Source organism: Athene noctua, chromosome 1, assembly GCF_965140245.1.
Source record: "Athene noctua chromosome 1, bAthNoc1.hap1.1, whole genome shotgun sequence".
In the NCBI taxonomy this organism is placed as follows: domain Eukaryota; kingdom Metazoa; phylum Chordata; class Aves; order Strigiformes; family Strigidae; genus Athene; species Athene noctua.
Window position 1 is genome coordinate 52,928,154 of NC_134037.1, and position 25,863 is coordinate 52,954,016.

The window sequence follows — 25,863 nt, forward strand, 5'->3', positions numbered from 1 at the left end:
TCCCGCTCGGCCCGGGGGCCCCGCTCCGCGGCTGCGCCCTGGCCAGGCTCGGGGGGGCACCTCAGGCTTTGGGGTTCACCACCGCCCATAGCCAGCACGGCCTGAAGTGGCTAATGGTTAGCCCTGGGGGCAGCCAGCCCAATGATAAAGCAAAGCCGCGCACACCGTCTCCAGGCTCCAGCGGCACAGAAATTATATATATTCTGCATTCTGCTCATTTGTGGCTGTTGATCAAATGTTATCTGATGCGGGGTGTGCGTGAAGCGACAGGGGCAGGCAGGAGGAAGCAGCCTTCCCACAGCAACCGACCAAAAGGAAAGCAACTCTGTTTCGTTATGATTACATTTTAATTATTATTCTTGCACTGATGGAAGGCAAAGAAATAAGGTGGTAAACGTGGGGATAAATAGCTCTTACTGGTCAGTGTCAAGTGGGGTATATTGTTCTTCTAAAGTTTTATGACCAGCAAAGGGAGAAGGAAAAGTTCAAAAATCCGAAGGGTGCCCATCCTGCACAGGCAGATAAAATGCTGGTGGGTCCACCTGCCCACCTTCAGCTCCCCCTGTGCAAAACACAAAGGCTAAAACCTCCCTGTTGACATTATGGCAGGAATGGGGAACACATCTGAAGAGACCATCCCACAAGTGGGGCTGCTCATTGCAGCGAGTGGGGCACAGAGTCAAGGCCGTTTGGCTGCTGGGGCACTTAGGAACAGCTGAAGATGCAGTTTTGCATCCGGGAGGGGGATCTCCACTAGCGAGGGTGATACCGTGGACTGAAGGAACAGCATCACCCTATGGTCAGGCTGGGGAAGCCATCATGGCTGGTACTGACCAAGGGGATGGGGTGCTCCTGGGGGGAGTGCCAGTGGTGCCAATCCTCCATTCCAGAGCCTGGATCTGGCCTGCACCATGTCATGACAGGGACAGTGCTCACATGGGCTGCAAGTGCCACTCCAGGCCATCCTTGATGGGTTCGGTGGGTGCTGCTTGCCCATGCTCCTCTGCACTGCCTTCCCCAGGGGCACAGGCAGGCAGGGCTAGCCCAGAGGACTATCGTTTGTGCTGGTAATTCCAGTGCTTCCCTCCCTCTCCCTTTCATCTCTTAGAGAAAGCGCTGGCAGCTGGAAGATCCCAGCCAGCATGCGCAGGAGTGGCTGCAGACAAGCACACCAAGCGGCTTCAGAGCCTGCTCCAACACTGGGTGATATTTTTGGATGCAAAACCCCAGCGACCCACTTTTCACTTAAGAGGGTGTCGATATGTATTTTAAGAATAAATGCAACATGCAGTCAGCAAGCTGCCCAGGCACAACAGGAATGGCCACACTCCCCAGCCAGGCAGGGAGGCAGACAGGCAGCAGGAGCATGGCCCTGCTTCCTATCTCTCCCTCACAGAGAGAGCAGGGGCTGAAATTTCACTCCAGCTATGCTAAGAATAATATATATATATATGATCAAAAGCTGTGTTTCCTCTCTAGGGATTGTGAGTCTGCTGAAGGTTTGCTGCAGGAAATAAGAGAAGAGCTGTTTTGGAAAGGCTGGAGTGGCTGAGAAACAGTGGTGATGTGCCGCTCTATTTTTGGATAGCTTCCTGTCAAAGGCAGGCTGCTAACCAGCTTCTGACGTTTTAAAGCATGGTGCTAGTTAAAACTGAAGGTTTGCAAAGGCCTTTTGGTGTGCTAAACTGGAAAAAGAGTTTTTAGGGGCATTTTGAGTGCAAATTAATTGATACATCCTCTACCTGATGAATGGGGGCGAAAGCAGAAAAGGGATGGACTGGGGGGCTGTGAGCTGTAGAAGCAAGGAGCCACCTCCATACAGCCCTGCCCGTGCTTGTGGGTGTTTTATCAGGGCCAGGCCCTGTCATGGCCCCAGTAAAACCAGCTACATGCACAGGTGAGGGCTGCAATCTTGGGGATGTGAACCGGGTGCTCAAAGCCAGCACAGAAGTGACTGCAGCCAGCGACGGCTGCAGGCGCAGCTCACTGCTGGCTCCTTCCCGCTGCCGTCCCAGTCTGTGCAGAGCTCAGCTTCCTTTCATGTAATCAGCAAATTAGGTTCTGTAATTTACCTTACAAACAAGATGCTCATATGCTTGCTCCACCCCCCTCTTTTTTTTTTTAGAGGTTTAGCAAGCAAACAGTGGGAGACCAAAGGATTAAAGCCATAAAGTAATCTGCATATAATCAGTAATTACCATGAATCAAACCCTCCTTCATTTCAGCTGGTTATTATTTCCCTGTTAATGTAATTCTCTGCGTTGACAAAACTAGGAAATGCTCATTTTCACTAGAATAGCAAATAATTTCCCACTGTGAATATAATATCACTGTATCAAGTAGTTTAGTGACCACATAAATCCAGCTAATGAAATTTATGGGGAATATAAGGAGAAAAAACCCACAAAAGTAATTACATGTTCGGAGGAAACACCTTCAGCTGAACACCCCCTTACAGGTGTCACTGACAGTGCCAGCACCAGCAGTTGATGGGGATGATAGCAAGGTGCTCCAGCAGGATCTTTGTTTAGCCTGAACATGGGGTGACAGCCACTTGAGGGTGCAGCCACATGAGCCCCGTTGGTTTGCCCCTGTGGGACCTGCTCAGGCCTCATGGCAGAGGGCACCATGGCCACTGCTGAGGCAGGGCCTCGACCCTGATGCTCCCCAAAATGCCTCCTGTTGCAGGGGGTGTGAAGTCAGCATTGCTGTGGCTGTGGGGACCAGGCTGGCTGTACCCCGTGTTTGCAGGGTCCTCTGGAGACTCTCACATCCCAGGATTTTGCAAGCTACATAGATGTGGCAAGTCAGCAGAAGGTTTCAAAAACCAAACAGGCATCCTAAACTGAAACTGAAATCCTAAACAGGCATCCTGTCCTGAAAATCCCTGGGATTTAGGGTGATAACTTTTCCATGTGACCTTAGAGATCTCCATCAGAGAGATCTACAGAGCGTGACCTGCCAGAGCCGCCTGTGAAGCCCGGGTATGTTCAGTTGCTTCCAGAGCTGGGCTCTCCCTTGCAGGGGACACACACAAGGGCTGAGTCACTGCTTTCTGCTTCTGATTCATTCCAAGACGAATCATTGGCAACAAAACTCTTCCTGGCAGGCACTGGGACACAATGGCCTTGCAGAAAAGAAAGTATACAAAAGCAAAGGAATTATCCTAATATTTTCTTCTGATTAATCACTGCTGAATTACTACCAGGAATCCCGCTGGCCAGCAAACAGTGCTGGCCCACGAGCAACACCTGTCCCGTTTGGGAGCATTGCTAGCTTCTTTGTGCTTTTGAAACCCAGAAGACATATCCCTCTCAGGGGTGCAATGAGTGAGGGCAGAGCCCACACTGGGTTGCTTGATGGCCCCCACAACCCTGCATGGGGCCATGTTGGCCGCGAGTCCTGCTGGCGATGCTTACAAACTGCTTTGCCAAAATGCAGTTGGGAAAATTCAGCCTACGCTGTTTGCTTGGCACGAAGGGACAGCAGTAAAGTAACACTGGCATGCCGACACCCGGGCTGCACGCTGCTTTCTCATGAGGTTAGAAGTCTTGAGCAGTTTGCTGGAGTTATTACTGGCTGGTACTAAAGTGCAAAATTAAGCTGTGATAATACGACATTGAGGGTGGATGCTTGCTCCGTGGCAGAGATTGAGGGGCCCCAAGGCCTGTTCTAAGATTTTGAAAATGTGAAGAAAATGCCTCACAGAAGAGTGGAAGTGGCTAAAACACAGTATAAAATTGCGCAGAAGGGAGATAATTTTTGAAGCTTTTCTTGGAGTGATACTGCCATGAAGCTGTGTTAAAATTTCAATTTTTGCAATAACAAACACTGTCATTAAAGGCATTAAAGTCGGGGGGCGGGAGGGGGGGGGGGGGGGTGGAAAATGCCAACAACCTGCCTGTAGGGGGCCCTCAGCTATCTTGTGTCTGAAAGTGAAGCTATTGACTCATCAGAGAAGGAAACGTAAAGGAGGAGGGATATTCGGCCCTGTTTGGTGAGAAATGCTTGATATCTGCTCCAGTCCGTACCCAGATGATTCCAGCTGCCAAAAGGAAGGTAGTTGGAGCAACTTCCCAGAGCCTGCAAATACTCTAAAGATAAGAATTTTGAAGAAATGGGATAGATACAATTTTCTTTAGAGGCTTGTAGTGATACTGCTGTCAGGGGCTGCTGTCAGTTGGGGAATGCAAGCAGTGACTAAGGTGGCAGAACCCATTCTCCAGGCAAATGGGGTAGAAGGGGGGAAAGAACATCTGCTTGCAGCATGACAGGCATTGAAGAAAAAGCACAGGCTGCACAGTATTGAGTCTGTTGCTCCAACAGGAATGGGATGGGGTGTGCAGCTCCAGCCTCCTGAGGTCTGCTTCAGCCTCATGAGTCTGCTCCAGGACCCAGCACCCATTTCCCGGGGCTTGCCCATGTGTCCTCTTTTAGCAGGAGCTGGGATGTGGGTGAGGTTCCCATCCCCTGCCTGTTCCTCACAGCTGCCTGGTGGTATGCTGCCAGATGTTCATTAAAACCTTGGAGCTGACAGCCAACGAGCTCACAGGAGCAATGCCTTCACGTGTGCCATCAAAAAGCAGGTCCCTGAGTTGCCAGGAACCTGCTTTTTAAGCACTTAAACCTACCCCAGCTTATTATGGCTGGATCGGGTGAGGAAGAGTAGTCCCAAGCAGCTCAAGGGGCAGGTGGGGAGCACTAACATCTACCAAGGACTGGTGATATACCCAAGAAGCAGTTTGGGAATCAGTAAGGTCTGTCCCAGCTGTGGCCACAAAGGCTGTGTGAAAAGTCTCCCACTTTTCCTTCCCTGCCACTCGGGGCAGGCTACCTCCCCCACGAATTGTTCGAGTGGGAAAAGGAGTGGAAAGCAGAGGGAAGAAGCAGCTGAGTGACCTCAAAAAGGGAGACCACTATTGCTGCCTCTGGCCTCTGGTTGTGAGTCCTCTCCTGGTGTTTAATGTTGCCACCTGCAAAAGAGAATGAGAGGGAGTAAAACTCTTTCTAGCCTGTAGCTGAGGAGGCAGAGCAGACACCTGATGGAGCTCAAGTCAAATTTCTGTCAGATCTTTTGCTGATGCCAACCTCGACTGCAGAGGTTGTGCTGAGGCTTTGCCTCTGTGTCTCCTCTTGGAACTGCTCTGGTTTATACAAAGGCTGGGTTTCAGAGCTCTGACTGCTGCCATAATCCTGCACTGCTGTGGGTACGCTGCTTTGAGCTGGCAGTTTTGCAGAGAGCTGTACCTGGCTGTCGGGCAGGGGTTTCAGCACCATGCTCCGAAGATGGTGTTGGCACCCGCTCCCAGTGGTGGTCCACAGGCTGCGGAGACTGAGAGGTGGCAGCCCACTACAGCCCACTACAGAGTCTGTATCTCTGCATCCTCAGAGCAGGCCGAGGGCTTACGGCCACCACGTAAAGCAAGTGGGGATGAGCTTCAGCGGTGGCAGCTGCATCCAAGCCGAGATGGTCCCAGCATTGTGGAGAATGCCCATTGCGACAGATCTGGGGCCGTCGGTACCTGTTTGCACGGTCAGGTCCCACAGCACCTTTTGAAGCTGACTCTGAATTAGTCTGTGCATTCATCAGACTGGCAACCGTGTGTCAGTGTCCACCTGAATGCTGAGGAGTGCACCCCTGTGCCACATGAAAGGAAGGATGATTTTATCAACCAGAAGTCTTTTTAAAATGCTTCCTGCTTTTTAAATCCAATTTAACAGGAGATAACATAATCTCTTAATGTTAACTAGTATTTAATGGTTGCTGTTCACAGCACACCACTAAAAAACCCCCAGAATTATGTCTCTTCGCAATTTTTGCTTCTTCAGTACATGTTCTCTTCCATTTACCTATTTCTTTTTTGTCTTTCCATGATGGCTGAGTCATTATTACTACTTTATCTTCTGATAATAACCCCGAGTGACCAATTTTGCACCTCTCTAGTCATCTGCTCTGATTCTGCCACCAAGTGCCTTTTGTTTCTCCTTTCTACACTTATTTTGTTCTTTTTTTTCCCCATCTTGCAGTAGGAGAGGTAGATAATTTTTAACTGTCCCAGATTACAGTTTAAGAAAGGTGTGAAGTTGAATAAAGGTGTCTCTTCACTTATATTGAACATTACTGACGTGCTATTTTTGTGGCAGCCTTTGAGCCTTTGATTTTAACCAGCTGCTGTAAATGTACAGAAGTAAACAACAGACTCTGTAAACAGTTCAATACAGAAGACTTGATTTAGTACCTTACAAGACAAAGCAATCAATAATCTATTACACATCTAATCACAGGCATGAATAGCCCAGCAGCCCTCTGTGCAGCGTTCCACAAAATGAGAAGGGCAGTTGGAGACCACAGTAAGAGGGACACAAATCACTGAGATTGCAAATGCATTGCCTGGAGTAGATCTATAAATGCAAATATTCAAATTCAACAACCACCTCTCGCCACTATTGAATCACACTATTGCTATCTGGAGACTAGTTGCTATGGCAGAGAGCTGTAGCAGTGGCAGAAGGCCAAGAATCCGCCTTTGAAACGTTAACTGAATTTAACTCTTGACTTTTCTCAAGCAAGGTTCATTACTTCGCGTGACTGTGTCATATTAAATGAGTGCTTTGTCTGCCCTGGGTACTGGTTTGGAAAGGATATTATTAATCACCAGGACAGCGAAGTAGGTCAATAACAATCATTTGTCAATAAGGATTTTTTATACCTTTAAGTCCAATATGTGATAGCTACAGTCACATATGAGCCTTTGTGCTCTCATTTATTTTTTAATTGTTTTTTTATTTTCTTCTTTTTTTTTGTTTTGCTAACTTGTCTCCTTCCTTTAGGCAAGTTATACCCAGTTCACAGCGCCTGTACACACTCAGAACCTACACACAGTGCAGGCACGGTGCTGCAGTGAGGAGATCCTCTACTTGGAACAGTTACAGCCTGGGCACAGACATGCTGTTGCTCTGTTTAAGTAACAACCACAGAATGGTTTGGGTTGGAAGGGACCTTAAAGATCATCTAGTTCAACCCCGCTGCCATGGGCAGGGACATCTGCCACTAGACCAAGTTGCTCAAGGCCCCGTCTAACCTGGCCTTGAACACTGCCAGGAAGGGGACAGCCACCAATTCTTTGGGCAACTGTTCCACAGTCTCACCACCCTCACACTAAAGAATTTCTTCCTTACATCTAACCTACATCTACCCTCTTTCAGTTTAAAACTGTTGCCCCTCATCCTATCCCTACACTCCCTGATAAAGAGTCCCTCCCCAGCTTGCCTGTAGGCCCCCTTGAAGTATTGGAAGGCCGCTATAAGGGTCTCCATGGAGTCTTCTCTTCTCCAGGCTGAACAACCCCAAATCTCTCAGCCTGTCTTCATAAGGGAGATACTCCAGCCCCCTGATCATCTTTATGGCCTCCTCTGGACCAGCTTCAACAGGTTCATGGCCTTCTTATACTGAGGGCCCCAGAGCTGGACAAAGGACTCCAGGTGGGGTCTCACAAGGGTGCAATAGAGGAGAAGAATCACCTCCCTTGACCTGCTTCTCTTGATGCAGCCCAGGACACAGTTGGCTTCCTGGGCTGCGAGCGTACATTACTGGCTCATAGTCAGTTTTCCATCCACCCATTCCAAGTCCTTCTCCCCAGGGCTGCTCTCAATCCACTCATTGCCCAGCCTGTATTTGTGCTTGGGATTGCCCCGACCCATGTGCGGGACCTTGCACTTGACCTTGTTGAACTTCATGAGGTTTGCACAGGCCCACCTCTCCAGACTGTCCAGGTCCCTCTGGATGGCATCTCCCTTCCCTCCAGTGTGTTGACTACATGAGGCAGCTTGGTGGTGTTGGCAAAGTTGCTGAGGGTGCACCCAATCCCACTGTCCGTGTCTCCAACAAAGATGTTAAATAGCTCCGGTCCCAACAGCAACCCCTGAAGAACGGCACTTGTCACTGGTCTCCACTTGGACGTCAAGCCATTGACCACAACTCTTCAAGCCTATTCCTTAACCACCAAGTGGTACATCCATTAAATCCATGTGTCTCCAATTTAGAGACAAGGATGTCACGCAGGACAGTGTCAAGTGCTTTGCACAAGTCCAGGTAGATGACATCAGTTGCTCTTCCCTTATCCACTAATGCTGTAACCCTGTCATTGAAGGCCACCAAATTTGTCAGGCACGATTTCCCCTTTTCCAGTCAACGGAAACTTCACCAGCCTTCCATGGCTTCTCAGATATGATGGATAGTGGCTTGGCTACTTCATCTGCCAGTTCCCTCAGAACCCACGAATGCGTCTCATCAGGTCCCATGGACTTGTGCACCTTCAGGTTCCTTAGATGGTCTTGAACCTGACCTTCTCCTACAGTGGGTGGTTCTTCACTCTCCCAGTCCCCACCTTTACCTTCTGCGACTTGCCCGATACAAAAATGTCATTGAGTACCTCAGCCTTCTCAATACCCCAGGTGACCAGGTCTCCTTCTTCTTTCTGGAGAGGGGCCACATTTTCCCTAGTCTTCCTTTTATCACTAACGTACCTGTAAAAGGTACATAGGCTGCTGTCTAGAATAAACACCAGGAAAATCAGGAGTTTAGAGACTTCAGCAAGGAACAGGTATAAACATCAGTTGAAAAGTGATTTTGTGAATGGCAGAACTACCTACCCACAAACTTTATACACAAGCCCTTCACTCAGCTGCCTAAAGTGTAGATCTGTCTCCCTGCTTAAAGAGCACCTGCAGGTGCATGCACTTAGGCTTGAAGATCTTGATCCTTTTACAGCTGTGTAAATGAGATCTCTAAGATTGTTACCGGGCCAGATTTGGCAATTTAGGATTCAAAATCCAAGGAAACACCAGATTAAACACCATCAGATATTTATGCAGTGGTGCCTCTGACATCTCTTCTTCAATATTATGAACTATTAAGAAGGACACGCACTTTGAAAGTTAACTGAGAATGGCAGAATAAACCAGATGGCATTACTGTGAAGACAACTATCAAAGAGAATAATGTATAGAGAAGAATCACATCCACAGTTACAAAGATGCAGATTCACAAATTGCACCAACGATTCTTCTCCCACAAACACAACAAAGGCATTGCTGTTGTGGTGGAAAAAGTCTTGAATATAGTAGGTTATGTGCAAAATTACAGTGGAGGCCAAGATGGTGACAGTAAAGTTGGAAGGGCTGCTGTACAGTATTCCTACTCCAGTCTGTACACCTCCAGAGATTTGCCCTTTTCCAAGAGGTTAATGACCACATGCCCCTGTAAATTGTTCTGTAGCCTGTAAAAAATTGCAGGCTCCACCTTCAGAAATCTTGTTATGACTTTCAACACTTGTTTTCCTCCATTATACAATTCCATTTTTCAGGGACGAGCTCACAAGGTGAGAGTGCTCTTGCACTCTCTCATGCTTCCCTTCTCAATAGGCTTTTGACTATGCACTCAGACTTGAGGGAGTTATTCCAGAGAAGGGAAACACAGAAGTCCTGCGCAACACGCAACACTGCTAGACAGCACAAAAAACGGCTTTGCAATATCACCCCTGTTCTCTGTCATCTTTCATTAACCATGATTTTGACTGCTGCATCTCCCCTTCTCAAGATACATTGATGGTAAAGGTTTTTTTTAAAAAAACCCTAAATCATATAAACCACAAGCTCCCTTTTTCTTTTTCTTTTTTTTTAAAAAAAAACCCCAAAACTAATAGATCACAGTAAGATTCCAGCTTTTTTTTTTGGGTAGATATGCATATAGCTATCTTTTGATGATACATGTTTACTTGTTTAATATGTGTCCTTAGATTAAGTGCAGAATGTTTACTGTAACTTTGCAGACCAAAGATTAAATCTTTGAAATCCATGGATCCCTCAGGTATATAATGAAAAGGAGGCTTCACTGAAAAAGCAACAACCAGGAACACTTAAAATGAACCATTTATTAAATCAAACTGTTATTTTAACAGTTACATAAGTTACACAGCATGTTTAAGTCAAAAGATTTCACAAGGAAAAAAAAAATTAAACTTTTATTATGCAGGCAAAAATAGTACCACACAATATGTACCTGGGAGGGAAGAAGGGAAAGGGGAATCTCTAAACATTCAAATAAGGCCATAATTATTTAAAAACAACAATAAAACAATAATAAAACCCCCCAAAGATCCATTTTCCTTTCAGTGTGTTCAGTGCTGCTAACTATATGTACTTTTAGTGTACAGATGTAATCGAGGCAGTGATATCTTGATAGCTAGGTTTAATGTTTTAAAACACTATCAGAAGTGGAATAAGGCTCATTAGTACATACAGCTGCCCTTGGAATGTCAATTTCAGTTGCCTTCATTAACTTAAAATTCACAAAGTGCACAGTTAAGATATGCCAAAAAATTGAAACTGCTACTCTACCAACAGCTGCCCATGCTTAATACTTAGTGGTCTATTGGAACAAAGTATGTTCTTTCAAAAAAGATGTGTAAGAAAAGCCACTGTAAAACATTTAGTTTCAAAGATGCACTAGGAGCTTTTTGTAAACTGAAAAGTAGAAAAACATGGATTAATCATGTAAAGAAAAGAATACAAAAACACTAGAAATGACCATCAAACTTTCAAAGAACAAGCACCACAATGGACATTAGCATTCGATTTTGCAGTGTACAGCAATGTAATTTTACTCTAACCAATCCACTTCATCGAATTCTGAATCATCTTCTGAATCACTGTATTCCACAGCAATGCGACGAGAAAGTATAGTAGCAACATCATTCTCAATGCGCTCATGTTTAGCTTCTTGTTCACGTTGCTCTTCAACCTTGCGTAGCTGAATACCTGAAGAACATCAAAACACAAGCATGTTACTCTCCTCCTTTATCATTACACAAAGTATTTAGCTCATAATTCACAAAATGCTTTGCAAGCAAAAATGAAAGCTGAGGTCACTGTCCTCCTCAGACAGAAGTTTTCTGTCAAGTTTCTGAAGAGAGGACTGTCAGAATTACACTGGCAGATCATTAGTCCTTCTATTATAATATCCTGCTTCTGATTTCCCATTAAAAAAACACCCACATTTTTAGTACCACTGTAAGTGGTTAAGCCATTTTACTATTTGCATTTCCAGATACTTTCTATACCCTCTCTTCATGATTTCAATTAAAAGTTATAGCTATTTGGATTATCCTAATAAGACAGGACTTCTTGTAACCCAGTTTTAATCATGTAATGATCCGTTCTGGGATAAAGTACTACTTAAAGATCAAACACAAAGGAGAAATAAGACATACCAACAGTATGAGAAAGTTAAAAATCCAGTAACTTAAGTTAAAAACATGACAGAGATCATGTATTTTGGCTTTATACTCACGACACCAGAGACCAACACAGTCTAAATATGACCTACATGTTGTACATAATACTCTCTATAGTCAACTGACAGGCAACACAAGCACATGTCCTTAGGTGGAATTTTAGCTGTGGTAACAAGCCTTTGTTTCTTGTGCAAGAGTTCATCAAAAGCGTTTTTGAGAATCACCAAAATTAGACCAGCAGGTTCTCCTTTATCAGTATTTTTGCTGACATTCTCTACTAATGTTGATGCACCACTGTTGCACTCAACTGTTCTTGATACTTCTTTAGATTCAATTATGTTATCAATTCATGTGCATATACATGCATTAAAAATACTCTGAATTAGTATTATAGCCTATCTACTGATATTACAGTACTGTACAGACCCTGTACTGTGCTGTAGGTGCGGGGGAAAAATAGAAGAATGCAGTCCTCAAAACACTTGAGAAAGATTAACTATTCAAAGATACCACATAGTCAAGCAGCAGCGGTCACAGTGCAGTGGGGATTTTTCTGGCCGCAGGCACGTAAGCTGAAACCTGCAGCTTGTACATGCAGCTCCTTGCTAGATCATCAGGAAAACACTGCCCTGCACTGCACCTCTGCCATTCACCTGCACTCTGCCAGCAGGGCACCTTGCAGCATAAAGACTGCTCCACTATGGCGTTGAGACATCTCACGATTAGACACTTAACAGCTTAAGTCTTAAGCAATGATTTCTGAATGCCATTTTTATCTTGTTGTACTACACCGATGATCAAAATTCCAGTGCCAATTGATCTGTTCTGCTTTTACCCAACAGTCTGTGAAAAACAATGCTTTTGTCTTCTACAGAATCTGTAGGTTATCAGAAATACCTACTTTTTCAGGTATGCAGAAATGAAGAGATAAATCTCCACAGACCATCTATAAACACATGTACTTTTTTTTAAAAAAATCTAACTTCCACAGAGAACCAGTTTCGCCATCCAAACTAAACATCTGATAAATGCAATTACAAATTGAAAAAAAATCCACTTGGCTATGCATACACTGTAGAAAACAGAAAGCAGTAACAGACTGAAGATGCATTCCTCTGAAATAACTTACACATGTGAAATATTCCGTATTGCAAAGCTAACATGTATTTAGCAAGTTTTTGAGACCATTCTTTTTACACATTAATAGCCAAACATTACCTTTTCGTATTGCTTCAAGCAGAACGCTTCTAGCATCGCTGATGACAGGAAGAGTTGAAGGATGGCGTTTGGGTTCAGGAGCAGGGATCACTTGGGATGGTGGAGATGGAGGCATTAGGGGGGCATGAGGCCCAGGAACAATGGTTGTGGGAGGAGGGTGCAGAACAGGAGGAGGGTGAGAAAGGGCTGCAACTGTGACAGGAGAGGAGGGTCGAATGCCAGGAGGAGGCAAGGGAGGAGGCGGGGGTGGTGGAGGAAGTCCCTGTACTTCAGCTTGTGGAGGAACTGGGTGCACTGGTACAGCTTCGCACACCTGGGCAGCTCTAGTGACGGGAGGAGAGGGTTGTGCTAGGGGAGGAGCGATGGGAGGTGGAGCTGGATGTAGGACTCCAGGAGCTATCTGGAGAGGAGCTGGTGGTGGTGGCACAGCCGGGGCCTGCAGAGCAGCTGTGGGAGGGGGCGGGGGAGGTGGGACTGGGGGTGGAGGGGTGGAAGTCATTGCAGCTCTTAATGATGAAGTTGACAAAGCAGATGGAAGAGGTGGTGGCGGTGGTGGAGGAGGAGTCGGGCTCACAAACACTGGTGTTCTGCCTGTTGCTGGTGACTGAGGACGATTTTCTACCAAGCCAGTAGTAGAACTGAAACATCCAATAACAAGACAAAGTTATTAGAGCTGGAGAGTGGAAAAAATAGCAATAGATTCACTTCTGCAACTTAAGAATATTGAACACTGGGCATTAAAGAGCATTATGTACTGTGATGATTTCAAGGTATTCATACCTCATATACAAGGAAATCTAATACTCAGTATGGAGTATGCGTCAGTCTTCTCTGCTCAAATTCAGCCATTAACTGAGTTTGTGTTCTTAGACAAACCTGCATCTTTATCAAAGGTTTCCTATACAAGTATAATTCTCTCCTCCCATCCCTAAGTAAATCCAAAATAGTTTTCTGAAGTAAGGGAACTAGTGGTTGATTAACTGCTTCAATTCACAGAACTTAAAACCAAACCAAAACAGTACAAGCACTGAGGATGAGTTACATTTGAAATACGTATTTAAGGTTTGATGACAAGATGAGTGAGGCTAGTATCCAAGGTCATCAATTCTATGTACAGAGTGGTATATTTATATGCTAGATACTCTTTATAGCGCAATGAATAGGTGAATTGAAGAAAACAAAAGGGAATAGTAAAATTGTTTTCCTGAAAGATCACTAGAGGATTTCTTTCAGCTGTTGTAATCTAAAGAGTTATGCATTTCTGTGTATAATCTCCTGAACAGTAAAAAGACATTCTTTTCAAGAGACTAATGATGTAACAACTGTGTTTGACTTGACTGTCCTCTATTCCAAGTTGTATGTACCTGACCATAAAGTAAGATCTTGGGTATAAAACAACAGGGGATTGCCAACTGAAGCCTCACTTTAGAAAATATTCTAAGTATGTATCCAGTTCTGGAAAGGCATAGAGAAATAGAAAATAAAAACACTTGGGGAAGAAAAAAACCCCCAGCACTTGCAATTTAGCCCATGTGATGAATATATAGTTCTGACTGATGTCTTATTGTGATATATTCTTCCTTTCATGGAGGCTGAGACACAGCTCAGTTGTGCAAATTTCAGATTTCCAGATTTCAAAAAAATCCAAAGCTAAATCCTGAGATTCCAACATCTTTCACAGAAACATCTTCCATACAGCTATCTGCCTTGCCATTTAACTCGGAAGGTGACATAGTCGCAATACGAAAGGCAAAGTGAGGCCTGTCTCCACAATGGTCTCATAAACCCTACAGGGTTTAGATGCCGGCCTTTCTCTCCAACTCCCGTGTGGCCCTGCAGCTGCAGACGCCTCAGGGCTGTGGACTGACGCAGCCCCTAGGATGTGTGCAGTGCCTGGGCTGCATGGAAATAATACCAATGACTATTAGTGGGGTTGTGAAAAACCAAAACTCCCCAATAAATCTTCGTACCTAACACATGGAGGCACAGGTTTCACATCTCCTGCTCCATGCATTGGAGGTGGCGGTGGTGGTTCGTGTGGCCTGACCAACACTCGCTCTTCAGCTCTGTTCAGAAGTTCAGACATCTGGCTATAGGGTAATGCAGAAAGCGAGTATGATCCATCCATATGGTCCACATATGCTTGAGATCTGTCGGAAAACAGTAAAAAACGATCCAACGTAACCTTTAGCAAAAGCAAGTATTAGTGCCCTCAGCTACTGTTCTATACTTCAGTTTGACTTCTGAATTCAAGTTTCTTCTCTGCACCAATGTTGGCTTTTTAACATTTTATTCCACTTTCCATGCCATTTCTTCTAGCAGCAGAAGGGTTTAATGATTTTGACAGGTATATCAGACAATTTCTACAGTATGTGTGTAATCTTAGTGTTTATTAGTCACATTATTTTGAGATAAGTAAACAGAGCAATACAATCAGAAATACACATATACCAGAGTGTATTATGAAACAGACATTATACTCAATAATCATTCTGCTCCTCAATCCCTACAAACATGCAACCATATTCTTTCATAACATTCATGAACCATCCATCGATGTTAGAATGGTGGAACTTAACAACTGAATAATTTAGCTGAACTTCTGTCAGAGGATCTATATTCCAATAAATACAGAAAACTCACTATTTTAGAACTAATACTTTGTAGCTATACAATGGATATCAGGAAGATAATCTAAATATCTATTATTAAGTAATAGCAGTAAATAAAGATGATTCAACTTACTTGTTAATGACATCTTTAGACACACCTCAAGGACCTGATTGGTTAGGAAATTTTAATTAACTGCTCAAAGATTTTTAAAAAGATTCTCTATTAAATTCAGGGGAAATGTGTTTGCATAACACTTTCCAACAAGTAAAGCGCTACTCTACATTTCCACATACTGCCACCACTGTAGTATCTAAGCCTATTAGGTTCTTCAGGAGTGAAATTCTTGTGAAGTTCTTACTCTGTTATTCAAAAGCACGGTGCTGATCTGCATCTGAACAACATGCTCTGCACATGTAGTGCTCCCAAGCACTACAGCATTATTCATAATTGCATTAGTGGTACTGAGATACAGAGTCCTGGATGTAAAAGGAGTCCTGCAACAAGTGTGTCTAATGTGGAATCTGATGTACAACACAACGGAAGGACAGCAGGAAAGCAGATGTTTCTGCCAACAACTTGACACAGCAGTTTACAAAGATAAGATACTATAAAGTTGTTCCCAGAAAATGCTAATCACCATAACTTGAGTTGTACCTTACTGAGTGAAATGCACTGAGACCATTTTTACCTTCTGAATTGAGCTAAGTTTACTACAAGCAGGTTTCTCCATTTTTCAGACAGTAAACACTATCTCCTAAAGTTGTCATAATTACCCACTGTCACTATTAAGTTTGTTTGAAGGCCTTACAAAGCTAAACAGAATAGTCTTTTATGGTGCGCTTTAGCCAGCAAAGGATAGGGGAAAAATGTAACTTGTTTTTGGAGGACAATGAGTATGTTTTTTTAATTTAATTTAAAAATTTAATTTAATTTAAAAAACCCCAAGCCTCAGAAAACATACCACTAAAACTCCTAATATTACTTGTCAGCCCTCTTTCCTATCAGATGTTTCTTGGCTGGTAAAATGGACTTGGTTTTGCACAAACACCAGAAGTGTAAACACAGCAGGTGTTTACCATGTGAAATGCTCCTTTTAGCCACCAGCAAATACATGCTGTGAAATGAGAATCCAACCGGTTGGATTTTGTAATAGACTATAACCAGAAATGTCAATCAAATCTTGTATTTGCTCAAGAATAAAGAGAAGCTCATCTTTCTCATTCGAGTTCCAAGGGGACGTTTGTTCACATCACACCCACCATACAGTCTTGGCAGTGTCTGCTTAAGAAAAAAATCAAGAGACTAGAATAGGGATTTTTTAGGTCAAGACTGGAATGTAATAAAACACCTGGGTGCAAGCTTTCAACAGTGACACTACACCTTTTTCAAGTTGCAGACACCAACACATCCTCAAGGATAAAATAAATTCCAAGGATACACGCTGCTCTTAAAAATAACAAGCTAGTAACTACTCCTTTAAGGACACACTGACTTAAGTATTTCAAAACAGTTTTGATTGAGCTAAATCAATGTCTTCCAGTGCATTTCAAGAATAGCAGTAGCATCTCATCATTTACCATTTCTCAAGTGTGTTCACTATGTAGTATCAACATCTGTACTTATTAAAGGATAGAAAAAATAAAAAGAAACCTTGATTCAAAATGTGAAGCTGGGCCATTAGCAACTTCAATGTGCTTATGTAAGAGGTTAGCATCATCTTCTGCGAGCTCTGGACCTTGGGCTAACTTCTGCCATTCTCTCCGTCTGTCATGAGGTGCCCTTGGCACTTTTTCTGGTTCATGAGGGCGATCTAGATTTTTCTGCTGTAGGAGAGTTGTGCAAACAAAACTGACAACTAAGTGTTTTTTAATTAGTTGCATATAAACATCAGCCACAAAAGAATGGAAACCAACCCCAATTCAAGTGCAAGAAAAATTCACTTTCAGTCTAAATATGGTACATAAGCCAAAAAGGCTTGTAAGAGGCAGAAACTTTAGTCTAGTGGATAATTAGCTGAATAATACAGAGAAAAATAACCATGTAAGTAGCTTTTTATTCTACATCTGAATTTAAATTATAAATCTGACACTTGTATTTACTGTCTTTATGTATGAAATATACAGAATAATGGTGAAACAAAAAAGTAGCCTTGCCTTTGCAAAAGTGTTTAATTTTAAGAAAGTATTAACACAGTGCTATGTTCCTACTAATTTCTTTCTAATTTACATTAAACATACCCATTAGAACATCACACAAGCTTTTTTACCTGTAAGACTGTCAGAATTTCATATTATAAAAAAGTGTTCCAGTGAAATTCTTTACTCTTGCTGTACTCCTTTTTTTCTCCTTTTCAAGTCATTGCTACAAGACTTAGAAGTTCTGGCAAACCTGCTGTTAGTTATATTAAGACAGCATGAAAGCTCTAGGCCTTTCTATATTATTTTATTACTATTAAATATTTATTGTTAAAGTTGATGGAATTGAATGAATGCAAGTAGTTTTAGTTGACTGAAGATGCCTTTGTAAACTTTGGATTGTTATTAATTGCATAACCAGAAATAACCAGAAAAGTACCATATCTGCAGGTAAAGTCTTTTCAGGAAAAACCAACCAGAAGCTATATAAGGCTAACGTATATACCTTCTGCTTCCTCTTTTCTTTTCTTTTGTCCTCAGTGTCCTGCAACATTTTTTCCTTCCACAGATCAAAGAAGTATGAAGGATTGGTATAAAACTTCAAACCCTCTTTTCCATCGTCCCTGAAATACAATGACAAAAGGGCACGCTATTTATTTGACAATACATGAATCCAAACATTAATGCAAAGGAAAGGCATATTTAGGAATATCTAGTATCTCAGACCCTGAAATATTTTACTGAAGAACATCAGAAAGATGAACATTGACCTCCTGTGCCATCATTATTTACTGTCTTTCCTTGTATTCAAGGTCCTGAATTTAGAAAAGTAACTTTAACACAAGCTGTAGATAAAAAAAGAGTATCACAAATCAGAGAACTCCTATTCCAGTGACTCAAATCTTGCTCTTAAAATAAAGAGTGAATTTGTGTGGCTGCTCCTGCTCTACTACTGTTTCAAATTGACTTTGGAGCAGCAAACATTAATTTCCCATAAAGACCTTTCTTTCTACATACTTAACTGCTTATTTTCTTCACTTCACATCCAAGTGTGTCACACAGTTTAGTAAATGCAGATAATAAAAATGGCTTTTTCTTACCATTGTTACACTGGAGTAAAATTTGAGTAAAGAGGAGTGAAGTTTTAATGCTTATAATGTCTTCTGCTGCCTGTATTCCTCCAGCAGCTTCACAGTTTCTAGTGTGGCTCCTTAAATATTCAAGGGCTACTCAATATGAGCAAGGTGTCTGTATATAGCATCTCTGTTACATGAAATAAGCGAGAAATCGGTTTTGATTAATTTTATTTTACTAACCTGTAAGGGGTGAGAATGTTAAGTGGAGGAGGCTGTTCACAAATGTCATAAGTTTCTTGCAAAGGAATAGGCAGAGTTTTGCGGTCAAACAGCTGTTGATCTTGAATTGTAGAACTCCGGAAAGCTTTCCTCATTGTGATGTCCTGCAGTGACACTGAAAGGGGACATTGCCATTTAAAAACCCATCAAAGACAGTTTATCTGGATTAATACAGAATTGCTTAATACTGGTTAGAATAGATATATATTAAGCATTACTACTAGTATATGATGCATTTCACAGCAAATAGAAATTCATCTAGCACTAATGCTACAGCAAGATATTGTCAGATGATGTGATAAACATGCCTGTAATGTTCTAGCACATTACCCTCCACTTAGTTTCACAGGAAATTTTTGCTCACCTGGAGATATCAGAACTCCAAAGTAGTTCAACAAATTGCTTACTGTAGCTATAAAATATCATTCTGGAGTTCGGAAGTACCTAATGACATTTACCAACTCCATTTCACAATCTTTTTGGTACTAAAAAATTACTCTCTATCTTGAGGTATAGATTTTACCCTTATACTATGAGCTAGACAAACTTTGCATTCCTTGCATGTCAGTAGCAGTTCCACTGAAGGCCCACTGAGATGCCAAACCAGAGAATCACTTAAGCTTATGCTACTGATATCAGTGAGTTAATGGGAGGTGATACTATGTTCCAACACACCAAACTAGTCAAATGCTGTTTTTTAATCAGACTGTTTAATCAAGATGAGACTTCTCTGTTTAGTTCAGGTGAGAGACCTTGAGATTTTAAGTACAGGAATAATCAATTATCTTTACATTAAGATTCAAAAGAAAACAACACTAGGTGAACACAATAGATGAACCAGTGATTTGAAATATATTGACTTACTGCTGTTAAAGACTATATATCATTTTCTATTTCATAATCATTAAAAGTTAGGAAAAAAAAACATGGAAAAGTGACCGCAACTGATGAAGCTTGCACTTTTTATTCTGGAAACAGTCCACCTGTTCAGTCTTGTATTTCTCCCCTGATCTTCAGTTACTACATCTGTGAAGTCCAGTTGTGTCTCAAGATTAACTCTGCAGACAGTGTTAGACTAGGTAAAGAAGCAGCATCCATTTGCATTGGTTTGGACTTGATTTTTGTTTGTTTGTTTTTAAAATCACAATACTGAAAACAGTTTTAAGACATACTAGCAAAGATAAATAATCATGCTTATTTTACAAAACCAGGTTGATAGTAGTGCCCCTTTACTCAAGATGAGAGGACACCCCCCATATCACCAGGGCCTTCAGCAACAATTTTTTAAAAGACTTGCATCTGTTTAAGCTGAAAGGTGCATTTTACTCTGGTTCCTGTAACACATAAAAAGTGTACACACACATACACAGAGTGGGATTTCTATGGTATGAAAACAAAGGGGCAGAAGACAAGATTTCTTCCAGAGGGCTTGCAGTTCCTGGAACGTCCTATCTTCTTATCTAAGTCTATTGACAGCATCCTTTGTGAAGCTAAAGATGTGAGGCTAAAGATGGGATTTATTTGATTTTCAGTTTGGCTTTTGAGGTTTATTACAGATGGCAAGACTGTGAAACTTCCTGGAGAAGTTTCCTCCTTTTTACCCTTAGGTTCTATTTCATTACAGTGTCTTTTATTCTTTTTAATACCTTTAATTAGCTGCTCAGAAGCCTTTTTAAGTGTGTGAAAGAAGTACTATAACGTATAAATGTCAGCTAGAATTCTCAATTTCTGCAGATATTTTTGCACTCATAAATAACCATATATATTTTGTATCCATCATGAAGTACGGGTTAAAAGTTCACAATCAGAAGAACTGATGTTTACCTCATCTGAAAACCTAGTCTTAGATCCTTTTATACTTCTGCTGTTTTTCCTTCAGGTTGTTGGTTTTACAAATCCCACCAAATGTACTTGTTCAGAGTTCCTTGGCAATCCTGCAAGTCCTTAAACTCTCTGTCACTTATTGGAGACTATGCCAATAAAAATAAAAGTTAGTACTCTTCTCTTTGAGCCTGTGTACATTCTGAAGGCAATGAAGTAAATTAATTTATTCCAATAAATAAATACAGTTCTTTGTTTTAATATTAAAATGCTCGCAGAGTATGTGATACCATATTACTGAGACATACACTGTTCTGTAAACTCTTTATTAGCATTCCTTAATCTCTTCAGTGAGCAAATACAGCCAGTCTAATTCATAAGCTCTATTTTCTTGTTTAAATCTCCACTTTTTGTAAACATGTACAAGGGGATAACACACCTGAGGACAATCAATCAACCCCCAACAACAAGTGTATAGATTACTTTCTCTCTAAAATTAAGCTACATCAGAAAAGTCTTCGTAGAAAACATACACTGTGGGATTTTGAACAGCTAACAGGACTTACTGCGCTGATACCCGATGACCTGCATTCACTGAAAAGCATGCCATTATTCAAAACAACTGACTACATTAAGACAACATTATAAAGGAAATTAAAGGACGTGGCACACAAAATACCAAGACTCATGACACTGATATAACTCACCTACAGACAGGGACCAGGTAAACCCCATGTTGCAAGCACAGGGTAATCCTGGGCTGTGCACAGTTTGGCTTACAAAGCCATTTGTTTAGCTTGCCACCTGGCTAAGAAACAGAAGCTATGTGTGGCTTGCCACCTCAGGGGGAGAGAATAGGTGAAAACCTGGCTGGTCATCCAGCCACTTAGCTTTGGCTGATTGACAAAGTGGCACAGCAAGAGGACAGGTCAAACAAATTGGATGTATGAAATCAGGTGTGAGAAGAGATGAGACACAAGGAGAAGGTGGAAATGCTGCAGACATTTGATTTGATGCTGATAAATTTCAGCTTCCAGTTGCCTAATTCCTAACTTGCACCAGAACCTTCATGTAGCCCAGGAGCATAAATTTCATACAGATACATTTTCCTGAAAGTCTGCTACACCACTTCTGTTTACTGCACTGAACAAAATACGGGGTCTTAAATAATTTCCTTAAGTGTTGAGATGTTCACAATTTAAGTTAAACATTCATTAAACAAGCTGAACAAATGCCAGTTTATCTTTACTGTGTCTGTTGTTTGGACTGTACAAAAAGACCTATTATATCAACGAGTCTAACTTTTTGTACACAATATTTGCCACATAATTAAAATTTATCTCTGTCAGAAAGCTAAGCTACCAACCTTTTGTACATTTGATTTTGAAAAAGAGACGTAGGTCCATTTTTATTTGCAATCAACAACAAACTGGGGAAGAAAAGGTATTTAAATTGCACTCTACTAAGATACAGTAACTATGTTTCTTTTGGGCTGAACTACAAATTAAAGAACACATCAGTAATATATATACATAAGAACCTTTTACCTTCTGTTAAGCCTTTTAAACTGCAACACCCAATTTGTATTAAAAGTCAGGTATGAAGCACATCAGCGTACTGATAGAAAGTAGCTACTTTTACATTTCAAAGATATTAAATATTACAAAGGTATTAAATACCACCAGAAGAAAAAACTCTGTAACTAGATTTTTTAATTCTTTTAAATTGACTCCAATGTACAATTTATGATGAGGTTCTAGGTCAAAAAATACTGTTCTCCTAAAGGTGGTAAATTAATAAGTTATATATATTCCATTTTTAGTTTGCTCTCTCTCAACACTTCCTGCAGAATTTCATCATGACAACATTCATGACCGTGAACTCTTGAATGCCACAGCTATGACTCCTTGCAGAACTGAATGACTATGGAAAATTATAATCAAATCAATGAACTCTATTTCCCAGATTTCCATTTCTCTGTTCAAAATCCTACCCAGCAATTTGAAAAGTGCAGGGAAGAAAGAAAGACAGTATTGAATGAATTAAAGGTAATTAATTGGGGCTGTGTGTGTTTGAAAAACATCTTCAGATAAAGATTTGTGTGATTCAGTTCTTAAAGATGCTGCAATCTTGAAGTCTGATTTCTACTTTATATATTTTATTTTTTAAATTATTATCCACTTTAACAATGCCTAGAACTGCACACACATTCTGCCATCAGAATGATTCTGACTGGTCACTGCAGGTTTAATAGTTGCTAAGCAGAGAGACTACTTCTGCAGAACAGAAACTACCCTCCTTTGGGCTTGTCCCCAACATAAGAAATTCAAATTTTCTGAAATATTTTAAAAAATCAGTAACAGCTCAAGCACCCTTTGGATAGAGAAGGTATGTAGCTTAACTGCTACAGGTAAACGAAGAGAAGATGTAAATGTTAGAGCAATCATTTTAAGTGGACTCAAAAGCTGCTTTAAATGCAAGGTGTAGAACTAGGGAGCCCCGAGCAGCCCGTTAGGGAAGATGTAAATCACCCAGCTTCATCAAGAAGTGAACCTGCTGGTGAGTCTCAACAAAACCACCACGTTATTTAGCAAATGACATTTTGTCCAGATCCCTCTTTTTAGATACAAATTATGCAATATCATGGCTTTACCACTGAACATATTAAGCCTTGGACACACTAATTTAAAACTGATTTACTTACTAAATAACCTATAAACTGAATCAAGGGCTAAGAAATTTGGAGAAAAGCACAGACAGCAGTTGGAGCTCAGCCCATCCACACAGCTCTTTGAGAGAGAAATCCAACTTTCATTAAGTGGAGATGAGCCAGGAAAAGTGACCTGCTCTAAAATTCAATTTAACAGTCTTTTTCTTTATTTGACTTTGGGTGTAAAAATGATTATGTATGAATTGACAACAGTGTTATTCTCCACATTAGCATATTACACGTGGAGGTTATGACCCAATTTTCATGTGCTCCCTGTTCTTAACTTTGATTACGTTTATATTCAAGTCACCAAATGCCTCTTCAGAGGCTAGAGATGATAAGTGAGCTGCTCCTTAAAATGGGATTTACTACCCTTTCCTTCCAAGTCTCACAATGGGCTGAGTATCCTGATTTGAAAGTTGACTGAGTCTCCCATTTAATTTTCAGAAAGTATACAGACCACAATTAGCTGTCAAGCTTTTTAGGTTTCTCCCCACCAGATGACACCTTTTTTGATATAGCAAAACGTCAATCTCTCTTTAGCATTAATCCAGGAAAACTTCTGAACTGCTATCCTTTTTATGACAGTATTTCTACAATGCTTAGAAGAAAAAACAAGCACAGGAATTCAAAGCCAGAAATCTACTGAAGTACAACTCACAACACTGGTTCCTTTCCTGAAGTATGCCAGGCTGCTCACCCACAGCACTTCTGCATTAAAGTTTTTTAAGTTGCCTGCAACAGTTGTAACTGATATACTGTAAAAATAAAGAATTTGATACACTGCCTTTGAGACTAAAATCCTCTCCAGCTTGAGATTTAAATAAAATTAGGTAGTTCATATTAAAGAACCACTAAAACAATAACAAAATATGAAGATAAACTCTTAGTTTCTGAATTCTCCTTCTGCCATACCATTTATTTCTGAGTGATATATATCTATTTTCTAATACTTCATTGCACTGTACATCACAGTAGTACTGTGCATCAGCATTTCAAAAAAGAACAACATAAAAGCTAAAATGAATACTTTTAAAAACTGTCAGATTTCTACAGATATGAAATTATTTACTTGTAGTACTTCAAGTTTAGTGGCACAAATTCACAAAAACATGGTAAAGTAACAAAAATCTATTATGATACTCATAAAATATGCATATATATGGAGAGAGTAATGTTATTTATAAAGTAAATACTGAAATTACAAATAGTTACAAAGAAACTATACTCTTAGGGTTTATTTTCTGATCTATGAGGATCTTATATTGCAGGGCCACTCAAACCGTCAACCTTAGTTCACCTTCATAGCAAGAAAGTGTTTTCCCAGTCCTAAAAAGACCTCAGATATGGTTAAGTCTTGAACACATGTAGGCTAGTTTTGCATACAATTAAAATAAAGTTCAGTTTACCAAAGGAAAGCAGATTTCTTGTAGTCAGTATGCAAGTTTAGTATCTCCTCTGAGAGGAAAAAACCCACAAGTATGTTAAAACAAAAAGATTACAGTATGAAATTAATAATTCCGAGAGATCAATAATTTGAAAACTGTAATAATTCAAACCAAACCAAAGTTCATAGAGGTTCTTCTGTGACAGAAAGATTGTGCACCAGGAGTTAGTTCCTTCAGGATACAATCCTAACCTTCGTTTCATTTGGTTTTATTCTTTCACATGGATATTGTAATAATTGAAAATAAGACAACATACAGACTATTCAGAAAATTCAGAGCTTTTCATTACTTTGACTCTACCTGAAACATCTTGTCAAGTACCTGCACCTTATTCAATTAATCTGACTTGGGCTGGTTTTGTTCATGCTGCTTAGCTTTAAATGAATCTTAACTTCTTCCTCTTGTGTAATAGCATGGGCCCAAAGGAACACATTAAACCTTCCATTACTGCCTGCTGGCAAAGAACTAGCAAATGCGACGCATTTTACAAGTATAGCCTGTTTTACACATGCTGTTAGCTGTGCAGAAGTATGGAAATTTGCTTAATTCTTGCATAGAGGGTTAAGAAAGGAAATCCAAATGTTTTCCCCACACCTTCATGTATTAACATCCTCCAGCTATTTAGTCCTGATCTGGAAGATCAAAACTATTTGTGATTAATTTATAAATTTCAATCCCAAACGGGATGCTGAAGGAGAAACAGTTTTCTGGTCACAAATTGTAAAGGAAATACAACATCCAGTTTCCTCTCATCTCCTTTGTCCTCATCTGGTGATTCATTCTGGGCAGACATTTGTGAATAAGAAACACTGGGTATGGCTCAAGGACTGGATATTCTTAGGTTAAAAAAAATAGTCATTTAATAGTTCCTGACATTGAGGACTGCATGTGTTCCTCTGAAGTACTAGCAGTCACCACTATTCTACGGTATGAGAGACAAATCCAGGGTATTAGATTCAAGTCACACATAGCTGCTTTGGACTCGATTAAGTAGACCTCTTTTCAGCCCCATTTTCTTTAATTGCAGTGTCTGTCCCTTTCTTTAGCTATACAGTATAGCAAATGCTGCAGCATACGCAGTACTGTGAAAAGTTATTGATCTGGTGCATTTGGGACTATATACTATTTAAAAACATTTCTTGCAATTCTCTAACATCGAATAGTTATCATTATTTAGTACTGAGACCTACAGTCAAACTTGTCAAAGGCCATTTACACAGGGAAGTATAATCTTCCATCTTGCTATCCTGTAGCATCCTTAGATGTTTT

At 41.0% G+C, this 25,863-nt stretch overlaps 1 protein-coding gene across 3 annotated transcripts in view; it reads right to left on the bottom strand.

Moving 5' to 3' along the window:
* Positions 1-9,912: 9,912 nt before the first annotated feature.
* The window catches only part of WASF1 (WASP family member 1), a 102,619-nt gene continuing 86,668 nt past the window's right edge, over positions 9,913-25,863 (bottom strand). For 2 of the 3 annotated variants that reach the window (XM_074923373.1, XM_074923383.1), the window contains 6 exons: positions 18,577-18,730; positions 17,766-17,883; positions 16,776-16,948; positions 14,483-14,662; positions 12,513-13,150; positions 9,913-10,818 (listed from right to left, as the gene is read on the bottom strand). In XM_074923373.1, the coding sequence (XP_074779474.1) occupies positions 10,661-10,818; positions 12,513-13,150; positions 14,483-14,662; positions 16,776-16,948; positions 17,766-17,883; positions 18,577-18,730 (1,421 nt within the window). In that variant the 3' untranslated portion in view covers positions 9,913-10,660. The remainder of the gene's footprint in view (positions 10,819-12,512; positions 13,151-14,482; positions 14,663-16,775; positions 16,949-17,765; positions 17,884-18,576; positions 18,731-25,863) is intronic. The other variant, XM_074923392.1, reaches the window with a different exon arrangement.